This window comes from Myotis myotis, unplaced genomic scaffold (genome assembly GCF_014108235.1).
Source record: "Myotis myotis isolate mMyoMyo1 unplaced genomic scaffold, mMyoMyo1.p scaffold_m19_p_7, whole genome shotgun sequence".
Taxonomy (NCBI): domain Eukaryota; kingdom Metazoa; phylum Chordata; class Mammalia; order Chiroptera; family Vespertilionidae; genus Myotis; species Myotis myotis.
In genome coordinates this window covers 30039412-30064147 of record NW_023416379.1, presented here as the reverse complement: position 1 = coordinate 30064147, position 24736 = coordinate 30039412, and the positions used below count along the sequence as shown (strand labels likewise).

At 40.0% G+C, this 24736-nt stretch overlaps 1 protein-coding gene across 9 annotated transcripts in view; it reads right to left on the bottom strand.

Moving 5' to 3' along the window:
- Positions 1 to 24736, bottom strand: part of UTRN (utrophin) — a 443932-nt gene that overhangs the window by 317866 nt on the left and 101330 nt on the right. For 7 of the 9 annotated variants that reach the window (XM_036316081.1, XM_036316082.1, XM_036316084.1 and 4 more), the window contains 11 exons: positions 20894 to 20986; positions 19632 to 19709; positions 19209 to 19301; positions 16239 to 16411; positions 13746 to 13861; positions 12881 to 13047; positions 8079 to 8282; positions 6992 to 7173; positions 6060 to 6210; positions 2762 to 2881; positions 1031 to 1132 (listed from right to left, as the gene is read on the bottom strand). In XM_036316081.1, coding sequence (XP_036171974.1) covers positions 1031 to 1132; positions 2762 to 2881; positions 6060 to 6210; positions 6992 to 7173; positions 8079 to 8282; positions 12881 to 13047; positions 13746 to 13861; positions 16239 to 16411; positions 19209 to 19301; positions 19632 to 19709; positions 20894 to 20986 — 1479 coding nt within the window. The remainder of the gene's footprint in view (positions 1 to 1030; positions 1133 to 2761; positions 2882 to 6059; positions 6211 to 6991; positions 7174 to 8078; positions 8283 to 12880; positions 13048 to 13745; positions 13862 to 16238; positions 16412 to 19208; positions 19302 to 19631; positions 19710 to 20893; positions 20987 to 24736) is intronic. The other 2 variants (XM_036316083.1, XM_036316080.1) reach the window with 1 other exon arrangement.

Sequence of the window (24736 nt, the reverse complement as noted above, 5' to 3'; positions counted from 1 at the left end):
TGAACCACAAAGCATTGCACACTTGTTTTTATTGCCTGAAAAGCATACAGTTCCTTTTTTGTAGATGGAAATGAGATGCATTTAAAAGAATTGAAATGGACACTGAAATGAGGGAAGAGAGTATCTGCTTATTTTCTAAACCACAACTGTTTGGTGTTTTCAGGGCAAGTTTTGCTTATTTGTATTCTGTTTTGATGGCTGCTTTTCTGGAAGGATGGAGGAGGCAAAGGGCCACCACTCTGACTGAAAACTTAAAGGGGCAGTTTTGCACCAAAGGTTCGTTTACTATGGTAACACTTAGTAGGAAAAAATATACTATCATCCAAATGTAAAATCAATGGTGTTGCTAAATAATGTTTTCTAGTTAAATTCAGTAGTTATTCTGTTTTAAAATCATTAAAAATTCTTATGACTTAAAGGCCACAAAGTATTAAGTGGATTACTTATTTATGGAGCACAAACTAAATGCTAGGCACTATGTTGGTACAAGTTCAAACACATAACCCAGCACAAATGCATGAAATTATAATGTCAAGCAAACCCTGAAAGCAGCATGTCTAAATACTAACATTCTTAAAAATAAACACAGATCACATTGTTGTTACAATGGAGCAATACAGTATAATCTCCATGAATACTCATCATGTAAAATGGATACAAATCTGACTTTAAAAATAACAAATAGCCGAAACCGGTTTGGCTCAGTGGATAGAGCGTCGGCCTGTGAACTGAAAGGTCCCAGGTTCGATTCCGGTCAAGGGCATGTACCTGGGTTGCGGGCACATCCCCAGTAGGAGATGTGCAGGAGGCAGCTGATCGATGTTTCTCTCTCATCGATGTTTCTAACTCTCTATCTCTCTCCCTTTCTCTCTGTAAAAAATCAATAAAATATATTAAAAAATATAATAATAACAAATAATTACTTATAAAGGTTCCTTTAGAAGAAAAGTAAGACTTCATTCTAATGCCATAATTAAAGATGAGTTACCTCCCACCATCTATTTTGACCATATGGATAACAGTTTCATACCTGTTCTTCCAATAATTCCTGCCACAAGATATTGATTTCGTGTAACCTATTCCAGCGTTCCTCAGTCCATCGGCACACTGCTGTCCAACGTTCACCAAGTTTCTAGTAAAGGGAGAAACCACCCTTTGTCAACACAGCTTTAAGAGATAGTTACCATGATCCTCAAAGAAATTCTTGACATCAGTTGTTCTCTATTACAAAGTTTTAAATATATATAATAAAAGTTGCTTTAAAATAATACAGATGAATCCTATAAATTTATAGATGAGAAAAACTAATTATCATAAACTGTAACTAATTATTTTACACTATAGAGCTAAAAAATATCACAACTAGAACTCTATCCTGTAACTGTCTACTCCAAATTCCTGCCCTTTCCATTTTATTGTGGTTTTTATTTGAGAATTTAGCATTTTTACATATATCTGCAAAATAGAGCAAACATCTACTTTTTGTGCTGAAATTGTTTTCAGGCTATAATTGTCTTTAAAACAAAATACAACACATCAGTAATTTTTAACCACTTTTATATGCCAAGAAAATTTTCATCTGTAATACAAGAGTTATGAAAAACTTTTAACCTTATAAAAACTACGTGTTGAATGAGAGAATTTCTATTAAATATACTTAATTGATTTTTTTCTGCTTACATCTCATGATCCATAGAAAATTCCACAAAATTTAGCCACAGAATATGTACAAGTACTAGCAACACTAAATAAATAATTTTGATTACTTTTTTTAAAAAAGTATTATTCATGATGTTTCCTAATAAATTACTTTGTTACCATTATATAAATAATAACTAACAAATGTTCAACTTATTTCTACATTACTTAAATATGAGTGCTCGCTTCGGCAGCACATATACTTAGATATGAGCAAGAGTTAATTCATAGTATCCTATTTTGATATGTAATACCAGAGAACACTTTGGACAGTGCAGCGGGTCGAAGACAGAGCCAGAAGACAGGTCTCATCATGAAAACCCACTGTCTAAACAGGCTAGACATGACTGCCTACCTCTCAGGTTACTGTAATAACTAAGCACTTCTGCACGAAGTCTCATGACCACTGGCCAACTTTAAATGAAGATACATGTCCGAAAGTTTCCAAATATCATAAACTGGCAACATCATAGCAGATGATTCCAGTATTATTCAAATGAAATACCAATCAATCTCTTTGTAAAGACTTTACACTATAACCCTTGTGAGAAAAGAAGCAATTTGTTGGGGTTCCCAAAACTGCTACTGAAATTCACACATTGGTCCAACCAAAGAAACAGGGATATGAAATCCTACATGGCTGAAATTCTCAAATGTTAATATGCCTGGACATTTTTTTAAAGTGCAGATCCACTGAGCCCCAATCCCAGGAATTCAGGTCTGCATGGAGCCCAGAAATCTATATTTCAGCAAATTCCTCAAGTGATTCTGAGCAAGAAGCCTGTGGGCCACTTGTCGAGATCAGTTCCTGTGCTTCCCAACCTTGTTACTATTGCACACAAAACACCCCGCCCCTTCATCCCAAGGGCTGATGTAAAGGAAGGTACCGAGGTACTCCTGTAACCCAAATGCTGTGGAACCCCACCTGGGAAGGACAGTCTAAAGTAGGTTCATCTACTCTTCTACATAAACAGTGTGATGAGATGTAAAAAAATAAGGGTACATGGAATTGGGTCTCAGACCACGGGCCCCTTGGGGTCACCCTCCTCCTCAGGGTCCCTACCTGTAGCTGATCTTCCAGGACAGCTGTGGCACTCTCACCGCTGTTTTCATCAACAATCACCACCATGTGAGTTAATGAATTTACCTTCACCTGCTCAGCCTCAAGATCATTTTGCAAGCTCTAGAGAAAAAAAAATAAGATATACCATTATCTCTACTCTCTCACATTTACCTATTTAAAATCCACTTGGTTGTCAATAGTAATTAAGGATATTTAATGAGGCATCATGTTTAAATTTCCAATCATTACCCTAAGTGTTCTACTAATGAAACAAGCCCGTTATCCATCTTTACATTTCATTATGAACCAAAGCAATTTGAAAATGCAATGTCATAACAGATGGCAAATGGGATGTCATTACTTTTAGTCCAAGTTGTGGCAAAAAATAATCCAATCTAATAAAAGACAAAAAGGGTAATTGACTGTACCTTCGCTACGCTTCCCACTGGCTAATCAGGGTGATATGCAAATTAACCGCCAACAAAGATGGTGGCCGGTAGCCATGCAGCTGAAGCAAGCAGGAGGCTTGCTTGCTCCAGTGATGGAGGAAGCCAAGGTTTCCCGCCTGCCATGGCCCGGCTCTGAGCTCCGAAAGCAACAAAGTTTCAATTATAGAAGCTAAACAAACCCCAGATACCTGCTTTCAGCAGGCCGAGGCCTCAGACCTGGAGCGAGCAAGAGCCGGCCCTCAGCTCCAGTGACGGCAACAAAGTTTCAATTATAGAAGGTAAATAAATCCCAGAATTTAAAAAAAAGAGAGAAAAAGGAGAGGCTGGGAGCTTCAGTCACGGGCCAGCTTGAAAATGGTCCTCAGCCCCTCACCCAGACTGGCCAGGCACCCCAGTGGGGACCCCCACCCTAAAGGGGGTGTGGCCAGCCTGAAAACAGCCATCAGCCCCTCATCCAGGCTGGCAAGGCACCCCAGTGGGGACCCCCCAACCTGAAGGGGGTGTGACCAGCTGCAAATAGCCATCTGCCCCTCATCCAGGCTGGCCAGGCACCCAAGCAGGACCCCCACCCTGATCCGGGACACCCTTCAGGGCAAACCAGCCAGCCCCCACCCGTGCACCAAGCCTCTATCCCAGCGGTGGGCAAACTTTTTGACTCGAGGGCCACAACGGGTTCTTAAACTGGGCTGGAAGGCCAGAACAAAAGCATGGATGGAGTGTTTGTGTGAACTAATATAAATTCAAAGTAGCCCTAACCGGTTTGGCTCAGTGGATAGAGCGTCAGTCTGCGGACTGAAGGATCCCAGGTTCGATTCCAGTCAAGGGCATGTACCTTGGTTGCGGGCACATCCCCAGTAGGGGGTGTGCAAGAGGCAGCTGATTGATGTTTCTCTCTCATCAATGTTTCTAGCTCTCTATCCCTCTCCCTTCCTCTCTGTAAAAATCAATAAAATATATTTTAAAAAAAAATTTCAAAGTAAACATCATTACATAAAAGGGTACAGTCTTTTTTTTTTTTTAATTTTATTCATTCCAAACGGGCCGGATCTGGCCCGCGGGCCGTAGTTTGCCCATGGCTGCTCTATCCTATATAGTAAAAGGGTAATATGCAAACTGATCCTAACAGCAGAAAGACTGGGAATGATTGATCACTATTCCACACACTGCCCACCAGGGGGCAGACGCTCAATGCAGGTCAGTGCGCTCCCACATGGGGGAGCTCTGCTCAGCCACAAGCCAGGCTGATGGCTGCCAGTACAGCGGTGGTGGTGGGAGCCTCTCCTGCCTCCTCAGCAGCACTAAGGATGTCCAACTGCAGCTTAGGTCTGCTCCCCGCTGGCAAGTGGACATCCCCCAAGGGCTGCCGGGCCTCCAGAGTGATGTCTGATTGCCAGCTTAGGCCCAAACCCCCCGGGGATCAGGCCTAAGCCAGCAGGTGGTCATCCCCTGAGGGGTCCCAGACTGTGAGAGGGCACAGGCCAGGCTGAGGGACCCCCCCCCACCCAGTGCACAAATTTTTGTGCACCAGGCCTCTAGTGTAGCATAAATGAGTTGAATGTCTATATTAGGAATTAAGTTAAGAATGTAGAATTGGTAAATCAAAGAAGTCCCAAATTTAACTATACAAAGATCATTTTCTCTAGTGCAGCATGACATAAAATGAGAGATAAGTAGGTAATATTTGATAGTTGGAAGCTATTCTGAATAGCTACCCGGGAAAGCAGTTAAGGACACAGATGACTTCTATTCTCACCCCTTCCACAGGAAGAGCATGGCAAGTGCTAAGATGTATATATACAGGTAATTTATTTAAACACTACCAACAGTGCTGTCAAATGCCTTTGAGTTGCATTTAAAGTATCCCTAAAGCTTTATTTATCAGTTATCCAGATATTTCTTTTATATATATATATATATATAGATATAGATATATATATATATTTATATTTTATTGATTTTTTACAGAGAGGAAGGGAGAGAGATAGTTAGAAACATCGATGAGAGAGAAACATCAATCAGCTGCCTCCTGCACATCTCCCACTGGGGGTGTGCCTGCAACCCAGGTACATGCCCTTGACCGGAATCGAACCTGGGACCCTTGAGTCTGCAGGCCGACGCTCTATCCACTGAGCCAAACCGGTTTCGGCGGTTATCCAGATATTTCATTGAAAAATCAGATTATTTAGATAACCTGCAAAGGAGCTATTTGCTCTGCCTTGCCTTGACTATGAAAAGTTTTCTCCTTAATTTGTGATCAAATTAAATTAGCCACCAAATTTTGATTCTTCACCTAGTGCCAGATACTTTTCCAGATCGGAATAGCTTTCCTCAAAAGATAAGATACAGATAAATCTGAAGGTTTGCTTCTTTGCACGGCCTTGATGCTCACACACTAGGGTTCTTAACCACTTACAGGTCCAAAACAACCCTTGAGAATCTTAGGAAAGCATAGAGCAGTGGTTCTCAACCTTGGCTGCACATTAGAATCACCCGGGAATCTTTTTAAAATCCTGATTTCTGGGCCTCATCCTCCGGAAATTTTGTTTCTTTGTTATGGGGTGGGGCCACAACATTAGTAACAAAGAAACAATTTCCGGAGGATGAGGCAGCCCACTAATGTGCAGCCAAGGTTGAGAACCACTGGCATAGAGCTTTCCTTAGGACACTATACATACCCACATAAAATTTTAGTAAAGTCACATGCCCATGGACTCCACCCTCTAAGCTGCTGATGAGCAGAGGACACTGAGAAGTGTCCCACCTCTGCACTAAGGACAGAAGCCGTGAGAAGGCCACGTGCTGCTGTTTCATATTTGATAAGGTAGAAAAGAAATGTGAGCCAGGTTTACTTTATGATCTTCTAGCAGCTTTTGCAAGGATTGTAAATCATCATCCAGGGGACAGGTCTCCATCTTCTGAATGCGTTCTTCCGTGAGCGTCAACCAGGCAGAGAGCTGCTGCAGCTGCTGCTTCTGCAACTCCATCAGCACGTCGTGCAGCCTGTGGGGAGGGACACAGCATCAGTCCCACTTGCTTTTCCCCTTTGCAAAGGCAAATGCACACAATACACACTCCTGGCAGCAAGCAAACTGGGTGGGATGGGGTGGGGGGCACAGAAACTCACTCCTGTCTAACCATTTAAAGCAGCACTTCATCTTTAAATATAGAAACAAGCAACAACAAAAAAATAACACACAAAAAAAACAACACTTTCATTTTCCTCCTAAATGGAATCAATTAAATGCAGTCCAAGAATGCAAATAACAGCACCCACCATTCCTATCAGAATCATTGTTTCTTCAATCAGGAATTCCTGCATATTAAATAGGTGGAAATTGCAATGGATGTAGTTTGCTCCTTAATACACAATGCAGAGGAGAAAAAAGAAGCATGGGAGGCAGGGGGGAGGGGGGGGTACGGGGACGGGTAGTACTGCTTTAAAAATGTAATAAATTGTAAATAAATACTACATAATCCTGTCTTCACAATGGGTTAATGGTTAGCCAATTTTAATACTGCAAGTCAATATCTATCCATATAAAATGTCCTTTCCTTTTACCTAATTTCTGTCCTCCAACTTTTACCTTTTAATTTGGTTAACACATCAAAGGAGAAACAAAGATCATACAAAACTCCAGCAGCATTACACAAAGAAAAGAGTCAAATTTTACAAGGCAAGCTCTGTAATTATCTTGCATTCACGGACATACAGACATTTATTTCAACGAAACTGAGCAACACACATTGTGGAATAAAGTGTTCATTCTTTGCTTCCACTCACCGGGACTGTCTGTCCATACTCTCCACCCTAAGGGCCTCCCATCTAGCATTCAGCAGGGTCATCTGCTCCTGAATTTCAAACTCCTCTTCATCGGACAGAGTCCCTTGTGTTATCAGTTGGTTTCCGGCCTGCAGGACGCTCCCCACGCTGCTCTGGTGTGCAGTCAGCTCCATCATAAAAGCCTAGAAAGGTACATCATTGTGATTTGTGAGCAGCTCATTGCAAAAAATACATAAATAAATTAATGTTTCAATATCGAGGCTGCAGAAAAAGGCAGCCATGTAGAGTGTAAATAAAGTAGACTTTGACCCAACTTTGAATATAGGAAAGAAGCACTGGCCTAACTAAAAAAGGATAATCGATCAAAGAAAACAATATTACATCTGCTAATAGTAACTATTTTTAAGTAAATGCTGATTATGATACTGAGAGATCATGACATGGAATTATGAGAAAACAGAATAAATAAAACACCATGCTCACCCAAGAGAAACTGCTGAAAGAATCTGACAACTTCTATTATTTTCAAACCAAAACAGCACATGAGACCTGTCAATTAACATACTGGCACAAAACAACTACTTAATCAAAAAGAAATCTCTATATAAGCTAATCACTACAGTGCAATACACTATATCCTCAAAATAGTAGGAAATTTTCATTGTATGAAAGCATACATGAACACTGGATATGACATTTGCTTAATCATACAATAAATAAAAATAACCGCTTCCTGGGGAACATTCCAAGTCTAAAGACTTGGTGTATTTGTATTAATTAGCCACTTTGTGTTTTAACTATAACAATACGCTTCAGAAACTAGGAGTGCCATGCATTGATTTGTGTCAGTGGCTCCACAGATTTTACAAGTTACAATAAGATTAAAATCTGAAACCTGATTCCAATGCACAGTGAGTCACCCACGCCAACTTTAAAACAAAGCCCTATTTCAATATCACGAGTCCTAAAATGTGCCGTGACCTTCCTGCGGAGCAGAACTCAGGGAGCATACATCGCAGGGCAGAGCCCCGATAAGGCACAGGCACCGTGGCGGACAGGGCCCGCTCATGGGCGACAGATTATTTACTTCGTGGGTGGCAAACTGCTCCTTGACTTCCTCCACATCCTCCGAGATGTCCTCCTGCTCCTGGAACGTGTCCTCGGCAGAAAGCAACCAGGTCAGCACGTCCTCCAGGGCTGTCTGATAGCTGTCCAGGTCCATGTCCACCTCGGTGACAGTGCTGGGGGTGTCGGCCCGGGGGCTGCCGTGCTCCTCCTCCAGCGCTGAGCTCTAGGAAAACAAAGCCAAGAGAAAACCCTCAAGCATCATGAAGATGAGAAGGTGTTCAACGGAGACACACTGTCTAGAGAGCCCTCAGGGGGGAAGAGCCCACTGTGTCTCAGACATTCAGCCAGCTCTCAGGCGCTGGGTGAGCCATGCCCGAAGCTACTCGGAAAGCATGTATGAAGTGCCCGAGGATGGCAAAGAGCACAGAAGCAGCCTGCCCTCCTGGATCCTATGCTCACGGGGATCCCAGCATAGGTGGAAAGAGACAAATAACCCACGTGAATCACTTCTGAACAAAAATGTAATAGCTATTAGCGAAGCTAGAAATTCCATGGTCCCGATAAGTCTAGAGATGCTATTTGAGTTCAGCCAGGGCTAAAATAGGAAAGGTTCATGCAGGATTGTGTTGGGCCTTAAAGGGTAAATCTCAGTTAAAGAAAAGGAGGTAAAGATTAGAACTCTGCTCTGACCCTAATGAAACTGCTTTTACTGAAATACATGTTAGCACTTTATTTTTGACCCTGAAAGGCAGCCACACATACAAGCTGCTGCTGGTAATTTTTGGAGGCTGCTACCCTCTAGTTTACTTGCTAGTCTTTTTTTTTTTTTAAGCCCATGGGAATAAATTTATCTCAAGCAATGGAATATTTTTATTTACCTTAGAATCTTATAACCAAATGAACTCTCTCTTTCGTTCATTTGTTCCCTTTTAGAGCAAAATTTCTTTAAAATTTGCTGATAGACTATCTTCACTTAATCACGTCCCATCCACAATTTTTATATATTTCAAACATACACAAATGTAGAGGGGAAACATGAGAAATTCTCATGGATTTGACAGCTACGATTTGTTAACAGTCCCTTTCAGGTTTGGTATTGGTCCCCATCATGCAATTGAAAAGGCTTTGCCAATGTCACCAAACACCTTCCCACTGACAAATCCACTCTTCTAGCAAGATCTTTAGGGTGACCATGTTATTAACCAACAAACTAGAACATTTTTATAAAAACGGTGCTAGGACAACACACATAAACCAGAACTGTCCCAAGCAAACCTAGAGATCTGGTCACCCTCTCTCTTACTTAAACTCTCAACCCCACTCCATGGCTGACTTCCCACCCCCCTGAAGCCCTCCTTTCTCTGCCTCAGTAACACCACATTGATCTTCCTCCTGATTCCGCAGCCAATCTGTAAGTCATGAATCTCCTTAAAATTAAGTCTGGGCCCTGTTTTCTTAACTCGGTGTACTTGCTCTGAGTGGTTTCATTCATTCCCATTGGGTTTAAAGAACCATCTATATCCCACAGACATTTGCCTTTTTATTTCTGAACCCAAACTCCAGACTCCTCTGTCCAGCTACCCTAACATCTTCACATCAATGTGAAAGGCATATCAGACCATGTCTATACTTACCCTTTTTTTTTTTCCCCAAAAATTATTCTTCCTCATGCTTTTCCATTTTCCTAAGTGGCTCCTTCATGCACTAAGCTTCTCCAGCCAAGAACCAGGGAGCCAGCCTTGGATTCTCTTTTTCTTTCACCTCTCATGTTTAATATGTGAGCAATTCCTACCTTCAAAATGCGTCTCCAAGCCATCCAGACCTTTCCATCTCCACAACCAGCATCGTCTGTCCCCAGGACTACAACAGCCTGCTCACCTGCTAACCAGTATCTCACTTCCCGTTGCCACCCGCACTGCCACCCCTACAACCCCTTCTCACTCAGCCTCCAGAATGATCCCTGACAATATAATCACATAGCAAGACATCCCCACTTAAAATCTTTCCCTGCTTTCCCAGTGCTACAAGATGCAATTTAAAATTCTTAACATAGTTTACAAAAATACTGTGACAGCAAAAAACGGAATGAGTGAGTGTGTAGGGTTGGATTTCAATAAGTTAATGGGGGAAGACTTCCCTGAAAAAGTCCCATTGACACTGAGGAAAGATTGGAAGCTTGCCATGCAAACAGTGGGTGGAGGAGCATTTCATAGAGAGAAACCCACACGTAGAGTCTTGGGGAAGGAGAGGAAACAGTCCACGCGACTGCAGTGCGGTGGCCGGAGATGAATTGTGGAGGGAGGCTGGGTGTTGTAAAGGACAAGAGAAGATGAGTCTTCGATTAGCATGAGGGCTGGAACAGAAAGGAAACATGCACCAGGCACATTTTGGAGAAAGAATCACATAGAACCCAGTCAACTGTATGCAGGAGTTAAAAAAATGAATCCGTGAGCGCACAGATGAAACACTGGATACCAAAGACAGAGAAGGGAAAATGAGTTAAGTTCCGGACTTCATGTTCTGAAACTGTAGACACAAAATAGCCCTGGGGAACTTTGAGTAGCAAACCTCTCTGCTCTAATGAGGCTATCTGAGACTAGGAAACTTAGTGAGTGACCAGCCAGAGGTCGCTGAGATAAGCACTAGGATCTAGGGAGGTGGGAGATAGATGGAAGGCACTGTCTGGATGCAAATGTCCAGAAGGTATTAGTTAAAACACAAGAGGAGACTTTCAACCAAGACATTAAAGAGAAATGCAAGAACTATTTGCTGACCACCTACTGCTCTGCAGCACATTTGTGGAAAGACACAGCGAGAGAGGAAGGCTGGCTATTAGTGTTCATTGCAAAGTATCGGATGGCAAGCTCTGTCAAACAGTAAATGATTAAAAGCGGACCACATTTTATTTCGTTAATTATCTTAATTCAATCTCTAAGGCACTAATGAAAGCATGCAAATGAAGAGGTTCGGGTTAATGCACCTGCTCTTAATCAAACAGAAAATAGGTTCTACAATTCTTATCATGCCACCCTGAGCCCTACACAGACGTGATCATTTTATCTACACCTCATGAAAGGCAAATGAAATCTTTCTTTTTAAGAGAGAATGGCCTTAACTATAAGAAGTAAAATACCCCAGCTTTCTAACAAAAGAAGCCCAATTCAATAAACAAATAACTCAAACCAAAAAGCAAGCTCAGCAAATTATCTGAGCCACTTAAAAGGGCACATCATTAACGCAGGATAATAATTTCACCACTAGAGACAAATGCTTCCCAGCTATAAAAATTACAGCTTTTCCTCAATTTCACTTGACTTTCAAAACTAAAAAAAAAAAAAGAGCCCTGGGATCACAATTTGGCCCCATCTCTTGCCTCTTTTCCTCAGTAAGTCTTTTTCTTTTTCTATACATCATACTATTTTTGAATGAAGAAGTTAAAAGGATTGGTACCTACTACTCCAAAAAAAATGTGAAATAATAAGTTCTTTGAACCTTGGAAAAGGAAAAAGAAGATGGCATGCCCAAGTCAAGACCATTATCATCATATGAGAATTAACGAACATTTTTACAAAGGAATTTGTTGAGTGAGAATGAACACCAAAACAAATTAAGACGGAGAAATTATAGTAATGGTAGCTGCTGCTTATGGAGTGCTTATTAATATTATTTTAGACACTCTGAGTTGCTTATCATTATAAAGTGGGTGATTTTATCCAGATTTTACAGATAAAACTGTGGTTGAGAGAGGGAAAGTAACCAATCCACAACAAGTAGGGACAGGAATATAATTTCAGCTTCAAAGTCCATGCTTCTGCCTCTCTAAAATATATTTCTTATCATTTTGAAATTCATGTCTATCTCTTGGTTGCTGAAATGTTGGACTGAACGAGTTTTTAAGGTCTTACCCAACTGTTAAGATTCTCTCATTTTACGAATTAAGAGGACCAGTTACATTGAAACAGAGTAAGATAAAATATGCATTAATTCAAGGCAGGATAACTCAGGAAGAAAAATTCATGACTTTATTTTAAAAAACGAATCTTCATCCTATTGAATTATAAATCTTTAAGTGAAAAACCCACCGAGTAACATACTGTCAATCATTCCTTCTAAATGAGAGAGAAAATAAGCCTTGTATTTTGATAGCCCTTATGAAAATATAATGGTAAAAATCCTTTTGCTAAAGACAAAATGAAAAGAAAACTAGTACTTAGAACAAAGCTAGGCTGACATGAGAGAAACCACCTTTAACACAAAATGACACTGATGGAAGATGGTGACCAAATGATGGAAAAACATTGCTTCTTAAGCATGTCATGCAGCAGTATCATCACAGCTGTGGGCCCCCTTATGGTGTGGAACAGTATATTTCCTTCTTAAGAAATCAGTTGAGTTATGGTTTTCCGTTACACACATGTGACACGTGACAGCATGCTAACTGATAAATTGAACTTCTAAGGTGTATGCAAGTGGACAAGCCAAGATGTTCTCAGTCAAGAAGAAAAAAAAAATCCTTTGCCCTGGCCAGTGTGGCTCAGCTGGTGGAGCGTTGGCCCTATGCACCAAGCGGTGGCCAGTTTGATTCTCGGTTAGGGCACATGCCCGGGTTTTGGGCTTAGTCCCCAGTAGGAGGCAGCTGATCAATGTTCTCTCTCTCTCTCTCTCTCTCTCTCTCTCTCTCTCCCTTCCTCTCTCTCTCAAATTAATAAAAACATTTAAAAAAAAAAAAAAAAGGAAAGAAAAATAATCACCTAAAAGTGTTTTTATCTGGTACCAAAGAGATAACAAATACGGCCAGTCAAACATTTCAATAAAATTTACCTTTACCTGTATATTAATATCCCCTTCTTCACATTCTCTCTTGTATTTCCTTGGGAGAGTCTCTACTTCACGGATGGCATCTATGGTGACTTGCTGAGGTAGCACCTCAAACAAAGACGTTAAATACATAATTATGGATTTCTTGTCAGGAAGCTGAACAGCAACATCTAAAAGGGGAAGGAAATAAAGACCAGCTGAAATTAGATGTCCAAAATATGTGAACAGCTCAGTAGGAGATATAAAATAACTATCCTCAGCACCCATAAACAATACTATTATATAATTTTTGCAGTACCATAGCTCAGTAAGTTTCTGTTTCATATAATGATAGATGAGACAAAGGCAAGGACACTTTCTTAATTTTGTTCAGCATCCCATTTCTTTAAATTCTTCCCTAAAAGCTTCTCCCAAATGCTCAAGATAAGCTGACATTTAAGATAATGCCAGATTTTATTAATATTATAAAAATAACTCTAGAATTAAATTCCACAACATTTGTAACTAAAGTTTTCACATCACATACAAGAAGCATATATAAAAATGCATTTCAGTAAAATAAACCAAATACTGAATTGGTTATCTAATAATTATATTTTCCTAAAACTTTAACTCTTTTGGGGCATCAAATAACTATTCTCCAATGATGTAATTAAATTTCCTCCTAAAGGACCCTACAAATTGTTAAGTACAAAAGTCCAAATAACTGCCATAAAATGACTTGCACCATGTTTCAAAAGGAAGAACACTGCTCAGTTCTCATAATTCCTTTTGAAAAAAAGAACACCACCACAACAAAAAACACTGCTCTTCAAGTGTCCAAAATTGTGCAGCAAAATCAAGATTAAAAATAAGCACGGAACAATACCTTCAGGATCTAACAGCTTTTCAATTCCCAAGTACGTTTGGGCCTGGCCGAAGGCATGTTCAAGTCTCTCAGTGGGGGACATCTTGACAACTCTATCCCAGCTGAAGAGATCAGGTCTGAAAACACCATGCAAATAAAACACGATGAAAACAACACATGTGGAAACGAAGTGGTCATTGTTATAATCTAATACATTGCAGTTTTAGATTTTTTTTGTTTGTGAGTTTAAATTAAAAAGTTTAACTGTATATCCCAAAACCCTGTCAAATATATAGTATTTTAAAGTAACTTATAAAAATGAAAACAATGGATAATATATTCTAAGTTTCTTGTATTGGCTAAACATACCTATGAAATTTCCTGGAGTAATCATTAGAAGATTAAAATAGTATGTAATACTTCCCAAATAGTAAAAGAGAAATAAGAGGAGGACGAACCTATTACTATAAGATAAAAAAAAGAAAAGAAAAAAAAAAGGTACAGAAAAGAGAAATAAAAAGCTCAAAATAAATTGGTGAAAAAATGAAAAATTAACCTATATACATCAATTACCAGCATTAATACTAATGAATTAATTCTCTTATTGAAAGACCAGTTATTAGCAAGTGGAAAGTCCAGCTTTAATCTGTTCACAGGATATTCCTAAACCAAAGGTCCTGAGAGAATTACCCTCGTCACGCCGTCCATATTACATTACTTGGATTTCATTTCTATCTAGATTTTCCTTTAATCCTAGAAATTGGACATTTTGTGCTTTGACTTATCCAAAAGTTGATGATTTTTTTGCACTCTATCTGTTCTTCATCCTAGACCCAGCTACCTCCTGGGATCGCCTCGCCCACTCCACCCGTTTCCTTTCTGACTTCATCTCCTATTACTCTCCCTACTCACGCCCTGCACCCACTGGCCTCCCCTCTTGCCTGCTACGTTTTTCTTCAGCATGTTTACCACTTCTTTATGCTACACAACTTACATTTCCTTTTCTTTCTTTCTTGTCAGCCTCCCTCTACTTGAACATAAACCCCAAGGAGATGGGGGTGTTTGCCTTTTTTCTCTGTTGTACAACCTGAGCCTAACACAGAGAAAGTACTACAAACACACTTATTGAACCAATTAAGTAATCAATGGAAAAAAGTTTGGGCTAAAACTCAAGTTTTCTGACTACAAGTCTTATCCAACTAGGAACAGAGGGTAACCTCTCTAAACTAATACAGTGAAAAAAGATTGGGTGTGGGGGTTCTCTAATCAGATAAAATATATATATATCAAAAAAGCTACACAAATATCATTGTTATTGTAAAACATTAAAAACATTCCCTTCATTTTCAAGAACAAAATATTCTGCTCACTATTACCAATTCAAATCAATATTGTATTGAAGGACAAGGCACAAATGAACAGGGAAAAAGAAGAAGGGAGGGGAGAGGAGGGGAGGGAGGGGAGGGGAGGGGAGGGGAGGGGAGGGGAGGGGAGGGGCTATTATAATCTATGGATGGTCTACCAAAAATATGTTTTTAAATCTACAGAAACAAATTTAAATTTTGTAAAATTTTAACAAGTTTCTAGATCTAAGATATAGAGATGTCAATTATATTTTTATATATAAACAGAGCATATACAGGAAACAAAACTTGAAACAATAAATTATTTAAAATAGCAATAAAACATGTACGAAATTTCACCTTTCACATTTAAATCCTTGATGCATCTGAAATTTATTTGTGGGTATGGTGAGGTAAAGATCCAATACAATTATTTACATATGGGTAACCAGTTCTCCCATACCATCTATTTTAATAGCAATCAGTTCAGTTGTATATCAGGATGGAGCTATTTCTGAGCCCTTTATTCTGTTAGGTTGAAGTATAGAAAATGCCATTGTTATATGTCAAAAAAACAGTCAAATACTGGCAATTTCATATGGTTCAGCCTATAATTAAATTAGTGTATTTATTTATAGCACTATAGTTTTAATTAATGTAGCTTCATAATTAGTTTTGGTTTCTGTTTGAGAAGTACTTCAGCCTGGTTCTACTGTTTCACAATTGTACTGGCTCCTCATGGGCCTTTGGTCTTTCATATAATTAGAATCTGTTTACAAATTTCATTAGAAAATCATTTTCTATAATTAACTGGGATTGCACTGAATTATAGAACTTTCCCTTTGGTACAAGAATAAATACTAGCACAATTCTTTGCATATATTTCTGGTTAGTGCTGAATGAGTGGGTCTGAACTATGTGAATCATTTTACATGTTTTAACTTATGAATACATAGAAGCAACCGTGGCTGCACTGTGCCATTTAAGTCCTACAGAATACACACTTGGTGGGTAGTTTTTTCCATGATATTTCTTTTCTTAATATTTTGGTAGAAGGTGTGCAGAGAGGATAGCAGGGGTAGTGGGGAGGGGCTTTAGGGAGGAGCAGTGAGGGAGGGAGAAAGGAGATACACATTTGGAAAGTCCACGTCTAAGTAGAGTCATGTCTCACTTATGTCGGTGGAGCAGGGCATTAAAGGCGAGTCCGTCTGTCCAGCTGGTGGTGAAGTTGAGGACGTTGACCTGGCTGTATGGCCTGGTGGACTGGCGCACCCAGCTCAGCAGGATCTTCTCGCTGTTTGTCTGCTGCAAGGCTGACATGATGTCCTTCATCACATCTTTCACCTGGGAGAGAAACCATGTCTGCCTCTGACTTAAAGCAGCTACTGAGATCAAGTCCTTGAATGAGGACTATTTCATTAATTAACCATATGGATCAGGTCACACTGGCTATTCAATTTATTTCAAATTTTTCTTTAAACAGTGATTATTTTGAAGTACTAGGATTTAGAGGTGATTTTTTACTTCATCATTATACATTACCATACTTTCTATATCTTAACAAATACTTATATTAGATTTGGTTACAATAAACATTACTTTTATAGTCACTAAAAGAATAATACTTTAATACTATACATTTACAAAGAACTTTTGATAGGAAGAAAACTCAGTTTTGATTTTCTACAAAAGATGAGGATGCAAGGTAGACCTTTTGACTGAATGCAAAATCAAAGAATGAAGTAACTTTTCCGATTATATCAAGAACTAATATTGCAGCCGAAACCGGTTTGGCTCAGTGGATAGAGCGTCGGCCTGCGGACTGAAAGGTCCCAGGTTCGATTCCGGTCAAGGGCATGTACCTGGGTTGCGGGCACATCCCCAGTAGGAGATGTGCAGGAGGCAGCTGATCGATGTTTCTCTCTCATTGATGTTTCTAACTCTCTATCTCTCTCCCTTCCTCTCTGTAAAAAATCAATAAAATATATTTAAAAAAAAAAAAGAACTAATATTGCACATTATTATTCTAAAGAAATTCATGTGTTTTAAGAAAGTGCTCAAAAGTGATGTGGACATGTCAAAAGGACACAAGAGCTGATTTGGGGAGGGGGGGGGATCAATCACATGGGCCAAATTTAGGATAATTTAAGCATCAAAATAAATAATAATAGCAAAGTTACAGGCTATTAAATACGTAAAAATCCCTGAGTGTACACTGCATGTACAATGAATGAATTAAAAAGTAGATGGACAGACAGATAAACAAGAGTCAAGGGAAAGCTCTTCCTTACAATGTAGAAGGAACAATGACATTAGAAATTTACTATTTGCCAAGCATCATAATATTAACTGATCAGCTAACAATTATGAATGGATCTTAACCATTTGCAACATCATGGATAGAACTGGAGAGCATTATGCTAAGCGAAATAAGCCAGTCAGAGAAAGATAAATATCACATGATTTCACTCATTTATAGAATATAATGAACAACATAGACTGATGAACAAAAACAGATCCAGAGACACAGAAGCATTGATCAGACTGTCAAACCTCAGAGGGAAGGTAGGGGAGGGCGGGAGTAAGGGGGCGAGAGTAACTAAAGGACTTGTATGCATGCATATAAGCCTAGCCAATGGACACAGACAACAGGGGGGTGAGGACATGAGTGGGAGGTAGGGGGACAATGGGGTGATAAGGACACATATGTAATACCTTAATCAATAAGTAAAATAATAAAATAAAATAAACTAATGGGGAAGATTTGATAAGTAGCTGAATATTTACACAGTCTCAAAGTATATCTCACAAGATATTTTTTTAATAACATGGGACAGTCACGTTACAGTGGAGGCATAGGCAGATACCACATTACCCAAATGATGAAAGTTAACCCTGCCAGAACAAACCTAATGGACATTGTGTGTTTTCTGGTGAGGTGCACCAAGAATAAATCAATATCACTTTTGCGGCATTCCTGCCCAAAATGAATAACCTGAATCTAATCATGAGAGAATATCAGCAACCCACAAAAAGAGACATTCTACAAAATAACTGTCCAGTACTCTTCAAAAATGTCAATATCATAAAACACAGAGCCTCAGAAACTATTCCAGAGTAAAGAAGATGAAAGAGACATGATAAGTAAGTTAGAACTATTAATGTTATAGTACACATTTTATATTATGACAAAATATTGTAGTTGTGTAAGAGAACTCCTTGATTTTAGGAGAACAATTTGTTTTTAGAAAATATACACTGAAGCATTTAGGCAAAGAGAAAAAGAGAGAGAAAACACAAATACAGACAATTGTTAACATTTGGGGAATCTGAGTAAAGGTACCTGGAATTTCTTTGAGCTATTTTAGCAACATTTTAAAAAATATATATATTTTATTGATTTTTTACAGAGAGGAAGGGAGAAGGACAGAGAGTCAGAAACATCGATGAGAGAGGAACATCGATCAGCTGCCTTCTGCACACCCCCCACCAGGGATGTGCCTGCAACCAAGGTATATGCCCTTGACCGGAATCGAACCCGGGACCCTTCAGTCCGCAGGCCGAGGCTCCATCCACTGAGCCAAACAGGTCAGGGCTATTTTAGCAACTTTTTGATGTCTGAAATTTTTAAATTCAATATTTTAAAAAGGCATTTTCTTTTGTCTAGGCCAAGAAAATAGAGCAGTTTGTCTGTCTCTTCCATTCCAAACTGGTAGGCGTTGAATGGTGTCCCCCGCAAAATTCTATGTTGAAGTCCTAACGCCCAGGACCTCGTAATGTGACTGTATTTGGAGAAAGGGTCTTGAAAGAGGTAATTAAGGTAAACATATGGGGGAGGGGGAAGGGGCCTCATCCAATATGACTGGTTTCTTGGCATAAGAAGCCAAGATTAGGATATGACATACACAGGAGGAAGACCATGTGGGGACCAAGGGAAGAAGGACCCACAAGCCCAGGAAAGAGGCTGCAGAAAAGAAATCCTTGCTGACAATTTGATCTCAGCTGTGCAGCCTCCAGAATTGGCAGAAAATAATTTCTGTTGTCGAAGCCACCCAGTGTGTGGTGCTCTGTGATGCAGAGCTCAGAAACTAATAACACAAATGACACATTCCAGTTTAGTAAGTGACTGAAAATGCCCCACCTGCCAGTGCAAAATGATGCTCCACAGCAAGCCCAGCGTCAGCTTGTGATTTCCATCTACAATGTCCGTTCCCCCGATATTCACCAAATCCACCTGACACGATAAAAGAAAATAAAGGTTCAGACAATTGCTCCACGGAAGCTGAGACTTGGGGTTGAGCACATCTGGACAGCCGCACATGTGAATGATAAGAGAAATCAGGTAAACCTAAATCTCAAAAATGTGTTACTTGCACACTAAATCATTAAAGTAATCAGAAAAAAAGAGTGACTATCCCTTCACTCATAGAAAAAGTTCAAAACTTCTCGTAAGAAAAATGTTTCCATAAATGAACTGATGCCCATGCACAGAGCAGGTGGCTGGTTTCAACAATGAATAATCCCGATGGCACCCAAGAGCCCCTAGGTCACCTGACCAACTTACGTTGTTCTGATGTAAAACCTGCAGCACTCTGTTGACATTATTTAAAGCATGCACCCTTGTGGAACCACGTTCCTTCGGCTGGAAAATAAAACACAACATCAAGTGAGACAGTCCCTCCACAGCCTGACAAAAAAAAATGACATTGAGATGGACAGAGCACAGCAGCTCAGCATGGAGACCCCTCTGTGCTGGAGCTCTGGCTGCTTCTCAGGCCGCGTCGAGGCTGGTGTTGCCGGTGAAAACTCCCCCACTCCAACACCGTAAGGCGGTAGTTCCCCAGCTTCCCTGGACACTGAAGCCTCCAGTGAGCTTCCCAAAACACCAAAGCCTCTTTGACTTAGGGAGCCTGGGTGCAGTAAAGGTTTGGAATTTTTAGAATTCCCTGGTGATTCCAATGCACAAAGTTTGGGGGACAAAGCTTCTTTTCTCTAAATTGGTCTGGATGAAGGGAAGTTTAGAAGTCGTATCACATCCATACTTCACTAGGGTGGACAGAGCCGGGGGGCTCGGGGGCGCTATCCCAGGTTCCAGCTAGCATTACAAGGGGGAAGGCAGGAATTGCCACCTGGGGAAAGGTGATCTGGGAGGCATCTTCCTGCCTCACTGGCCAGGCAATCTTATCTGAGAGAGGGATCAGCCTCTTCTGCAGGCCTGCCCACCATCTGGAAGGCAAAAGGGAGTGTGCAGCACCCCACACTTTGGTAAGAAAGGAATTCATCTTTGGGAGTGCATCTCTCTATACCTTTCATAGTAATTCTACCTCCAGTGTTCACGTCTGTGTTCATAAATTGCACTCTCTTCCTTAGCAGAGCTATTTCTGTGTACGTAAACAGTACCTTGCATATAAAGTAACAGAGTGGGATTTGATGGAGAAATAAAATAATACTGAAGATTTGAATAAAAATAAATCTCATCATTTGAACAGCCTTGTTTTAATATTTGTTAAATAACATTTAACCGTGTCTCTATATGCCCTGCTATTCAAAACACGATGCCCTCTTTATGTATCCGTTCCTCTTTATCATTCTCTACTGGGCTGTCTGAGAAAAATAAACATTTGAGTAATTTTATCTTTGATAAACGTATAGTACCCTCCCAGAAAGCCTGAATATTGCTCTATCAAAAAGTTCATTGAAACACTTTTTTTAAACATTCGTATGTCAGCTTTTACATTTTGAGCAGCCCCAGTGGGTCCTCAAGTACCACTAAAGCTGAGAGACAGGCAACGCCTTGTCCTGGTTCTCTAGGCTGACGCCTCTTACCAGCGATGCTCCCGTGAGACCTTCCAGAAGATCCAACAGTTTCCTTCCATCTTTGAGGTCTGTGAACATATCACTGATGGGCGGTTTTCCACTCTGCATAAGAAACAGTAAAATACCACTTAATTCAGCAGCAAAAATTCCATACATGCCTGGCAGGCAAAGGAATGGTTTATGTTTTCTAATGATCAGCTGACTATACAACTTTGCCTTGTATCAAAAGAATAAACATAAACACAGAGAACGTTGAGATCTCATCACAAATGTTGTGAGCTGAAGGATTTAAATTGCATTATTTCTTAGAAAGGGAGCAAATAAAGCTTTGGTAGATGTCAACACCTTGACGATGGTATATAGTCCTGAGAAGGAATAATAAGAAGATACAGTAAAATTATAAGTGAGTTTCCAAACACCTGGGTACAGAGGCCAATGAAAAGTGTGCGGGTCCTTATTCCATCACTGCCCTTACACTCATGGTAGGAGACTGTCTTGTTGTATTTCCATTATGGGAGCATGAATTTCAGCTCGTGGGTTCTAGGTCTGTATTTCTAGCAATTTCATTTCTGAATGATTAACATGCTTTGGGCTCTGTGTGAAGTTCAGTATCGGTTCAGTGTTTTCAATAATAAAGCTTATAGAATTCTTAAACTCTCTTCCTCTCGTCCCTGACTGATAAATAGCATCAGCTGCCCCGAGAAACAGGCTCTGGTGTTTGAAACCAGGAGATGCCACCCCATCCCAGGCGCATCCCATCCTGACTGTCTGTGTGATCAGACGAGTTGTGTGCAGCGGGACGATCACCACACAGAAAATCAGGAAGCTCAGCCTTAATCCCAGTTTGACCATTAATTTGCTGGTGAATCTAAGTCAGCTATTGAACCTGTTTCTGAGTCACAGATTATAGTAAAGATCAAATAATTTATACTACGTGAAGATGTCCAGAAAACTACAAAGTCCACTGTAGTAAATACTGCGTCATTCTGTCACATCAAATTTCTCCCTAATAAAAAATTTTCAGAGATTAATCATCCTAGATCCGTTCAGTAATAAAGATATTTTATAAGCAGTAATTATTTTACTTTCTTCCCTTTTTACTTTAAAAAACATATACATAAAGTCATATGAGGCAAAATTTTACTCTGAGTTTGAAATGGAGGAGGAAAACGGGAGCCATCTGAGGTTTCCTGAAACTTCACATTTATCCCCTTTTCCTCTCCTCTTCATTCATTACATTTTTTAAATGAAATGTAATTCTTATTCAACAAACGATTCTAACATGTGGCTTTTCCATATACTCCAAATACTCTAAATGAGGAGAAGTATGGCCAAGTTTTCAGCATAGAATCAGTAAAGAATAAACTATGACTCATTTGTATGTGAAACAAAGCTGCTCTTCTCTTCCCAGTTACCATTTTTGTGAGCAGCGATGGTGTCAGGGACACATAGATGATCTCCACCGACTGCAATAACAAACAGATTTGCATGATGCAGGAGACAGGGTCCAGAGGCAGAAGTATTTTGGGAGGCAGAGCAAGGGGGAGATTCCTGCACATTAAAGACCTCCTGCTGCTCTCAGGGAAAGCAAAGGGCAGAAGTGGCCTGGTCACCTGCTGCCTCTTACCTTCCCCTTCCTCCGCCAACCAAAGTGCACTTCAGCCACCTGCCACCTAATAATCAGACTCATGGAGAGGTGAACAACCTTGGTCTTAGAGCGAAGAGACAAGAATAGAGGTCAAGTTAATGGGAGAAACAAATAGGGCAATTTCAGCACAGGAAGGATTGTAGGAAATAATGATGACAAGGGAAGCTAAATAATGTCTGGGCAGCATTGAACCCTTCTCAAATTCACTTTCCATGTATAAACAAGATAATATAAAGCAGCATAATATAAAATAAAATACATGTAAATATCTGTCCGTGTTACAACTAATTATGAATGTCCATCAATGACCTCACTGTAGACGAGAAAAGCTTCCTACCCACCATATAACTTTGGGCAAAGTTACTTGGTTTTTCTGTGTTTATTTGCTCATCTATTAAAAAACTAAAATGACAGTCCCGGCCAGTGTGGCTCAGTTGGTTGGAGCACACACTGTGCACTGAAAGGCTGCCGGTTCTATCCCAGTCAGGACACATAACTTAGGTTGTCGGTTCAATCCTCAATGGGGGTGCATACAGGAGGCAACTGATTGATGTTTCTCTCATACATCACTGTCTCTCTCTCCCTCTCCCTCTCCCTTCCTCCCCACTCCCCTTCTCTCTAAAATCTGTAAAACATATCCTTGGGTGAAAATTTAAAAAACAAAAATACAACTAAGATGACAGAAGTTCAATAAGCAATGTTGTCATTCATCTCATAAACTCTTAACTTTAATATTTATACTGTCATAAAGGTGCCATAAAATTTCAACAATGTCTGAAAAGATGGATAAAACAAATAAGCACTTCTTCATCCCAGGAAGGAATGCAAAAGCAAGCTCTGAACCTGAGTACATGGTAGTGTCAATTCATAGACAAGTATCTTCCAGGTCCTGAATTCACGAAGGGGTACATCCCATTCAAAACTAAGGAATGTGCTGATCCGAGAGCACGCCTGTGCTTTAGGTATGCACCATGGGATGGCGTAATTCTGCAGAACACTCACTGGATTCCTCCTTAAGCTCCACTGCTGCTCAATGGTGAAGTGGGGGGTGTTAATTAAGAGGTAGCATTATTTTTTCTGAATGAGACACTCTTTTCATCTCTCTCATATCCCATTCATTCATTCATCTACTGAGCAACAAATTTTGAGAAAGTTTCCCTGTGGAGCATTCTGTTGAAACAAATATGACTGAGACCCAATCCTGCCTTTCTAGAATTCACTCACTCAGACAAGGGCAGCCAATGCCTTTATTTTCTTTAAAAACACAAACCGTACCATAACAACCCTTTCTTTATTCTGTTTCAAATTCTCAGACAAATATTGATGGCAATCAATAAGAAATATGCTTTGTGCTGTCCCCTTATCCTAGCACTTTCTCACCCCACCCCCAAGGATGGTGCTATCAGTGTGTACTCACTCCTACCTGTTACCTTCAGAAGGACCGCGTGCAGGACGGCCAAGAGGACAAAATACAACCTGTGAATCTCTTCCCAGAAGGTACCAACGCTTATACAAATCCAAAACTATGGTTCAAAATTACACAAAAGCACAGCCATGCTCACCGCACATATGGCCAACCAATACATAATACTACATATCCCGGACAAACACAATTTGTCCCAGATGTGGATTGGGAAAAAAACAGCCTAAGCCCAATAGGAAGTTCTGCCTACAACCCAGAGAGTAACAGCTGCAGGCGTGGTGATTCAGTGCACTGTGCCCTATGGCAGGGGTCAGAAAATGTCTTTTGTAAAGGTCCAGTGAGGACCCAGGTTAGGTGCTGCTGGCCAGGGGGTTGGTCTCTACTGAAACCTCTCTATCCAGTTGTAATGTGAAAACAGCCACAGTCATTACATAAACAAATAAGCTGGTCCGAATGATGACTGGGTTCCAATAAAACTTTATTTGTGGATTCTGAAATTTGAATTTCATATAACGTCTATGTGTCACAAAATATTTATTCTTCTTCTGATTTTTCACAAAAATGTAAAAATGTAAAAAACAATTTTAGCTCGTGGGCCATACCAAAACAGAGAGTGAAAGCAAGCAATGTTCTTCAACATAGTAAAAGCAACCACTCAGACATGTTCTAAGAGATTTACAGAGATTTAGATGTATTATTTACTTGCAGTATTTGTTTCTTTATAATAGTATTTTAACGTAAGGAAACTGAGATGTAGAGGTGACATGACGACTGAGAGTCA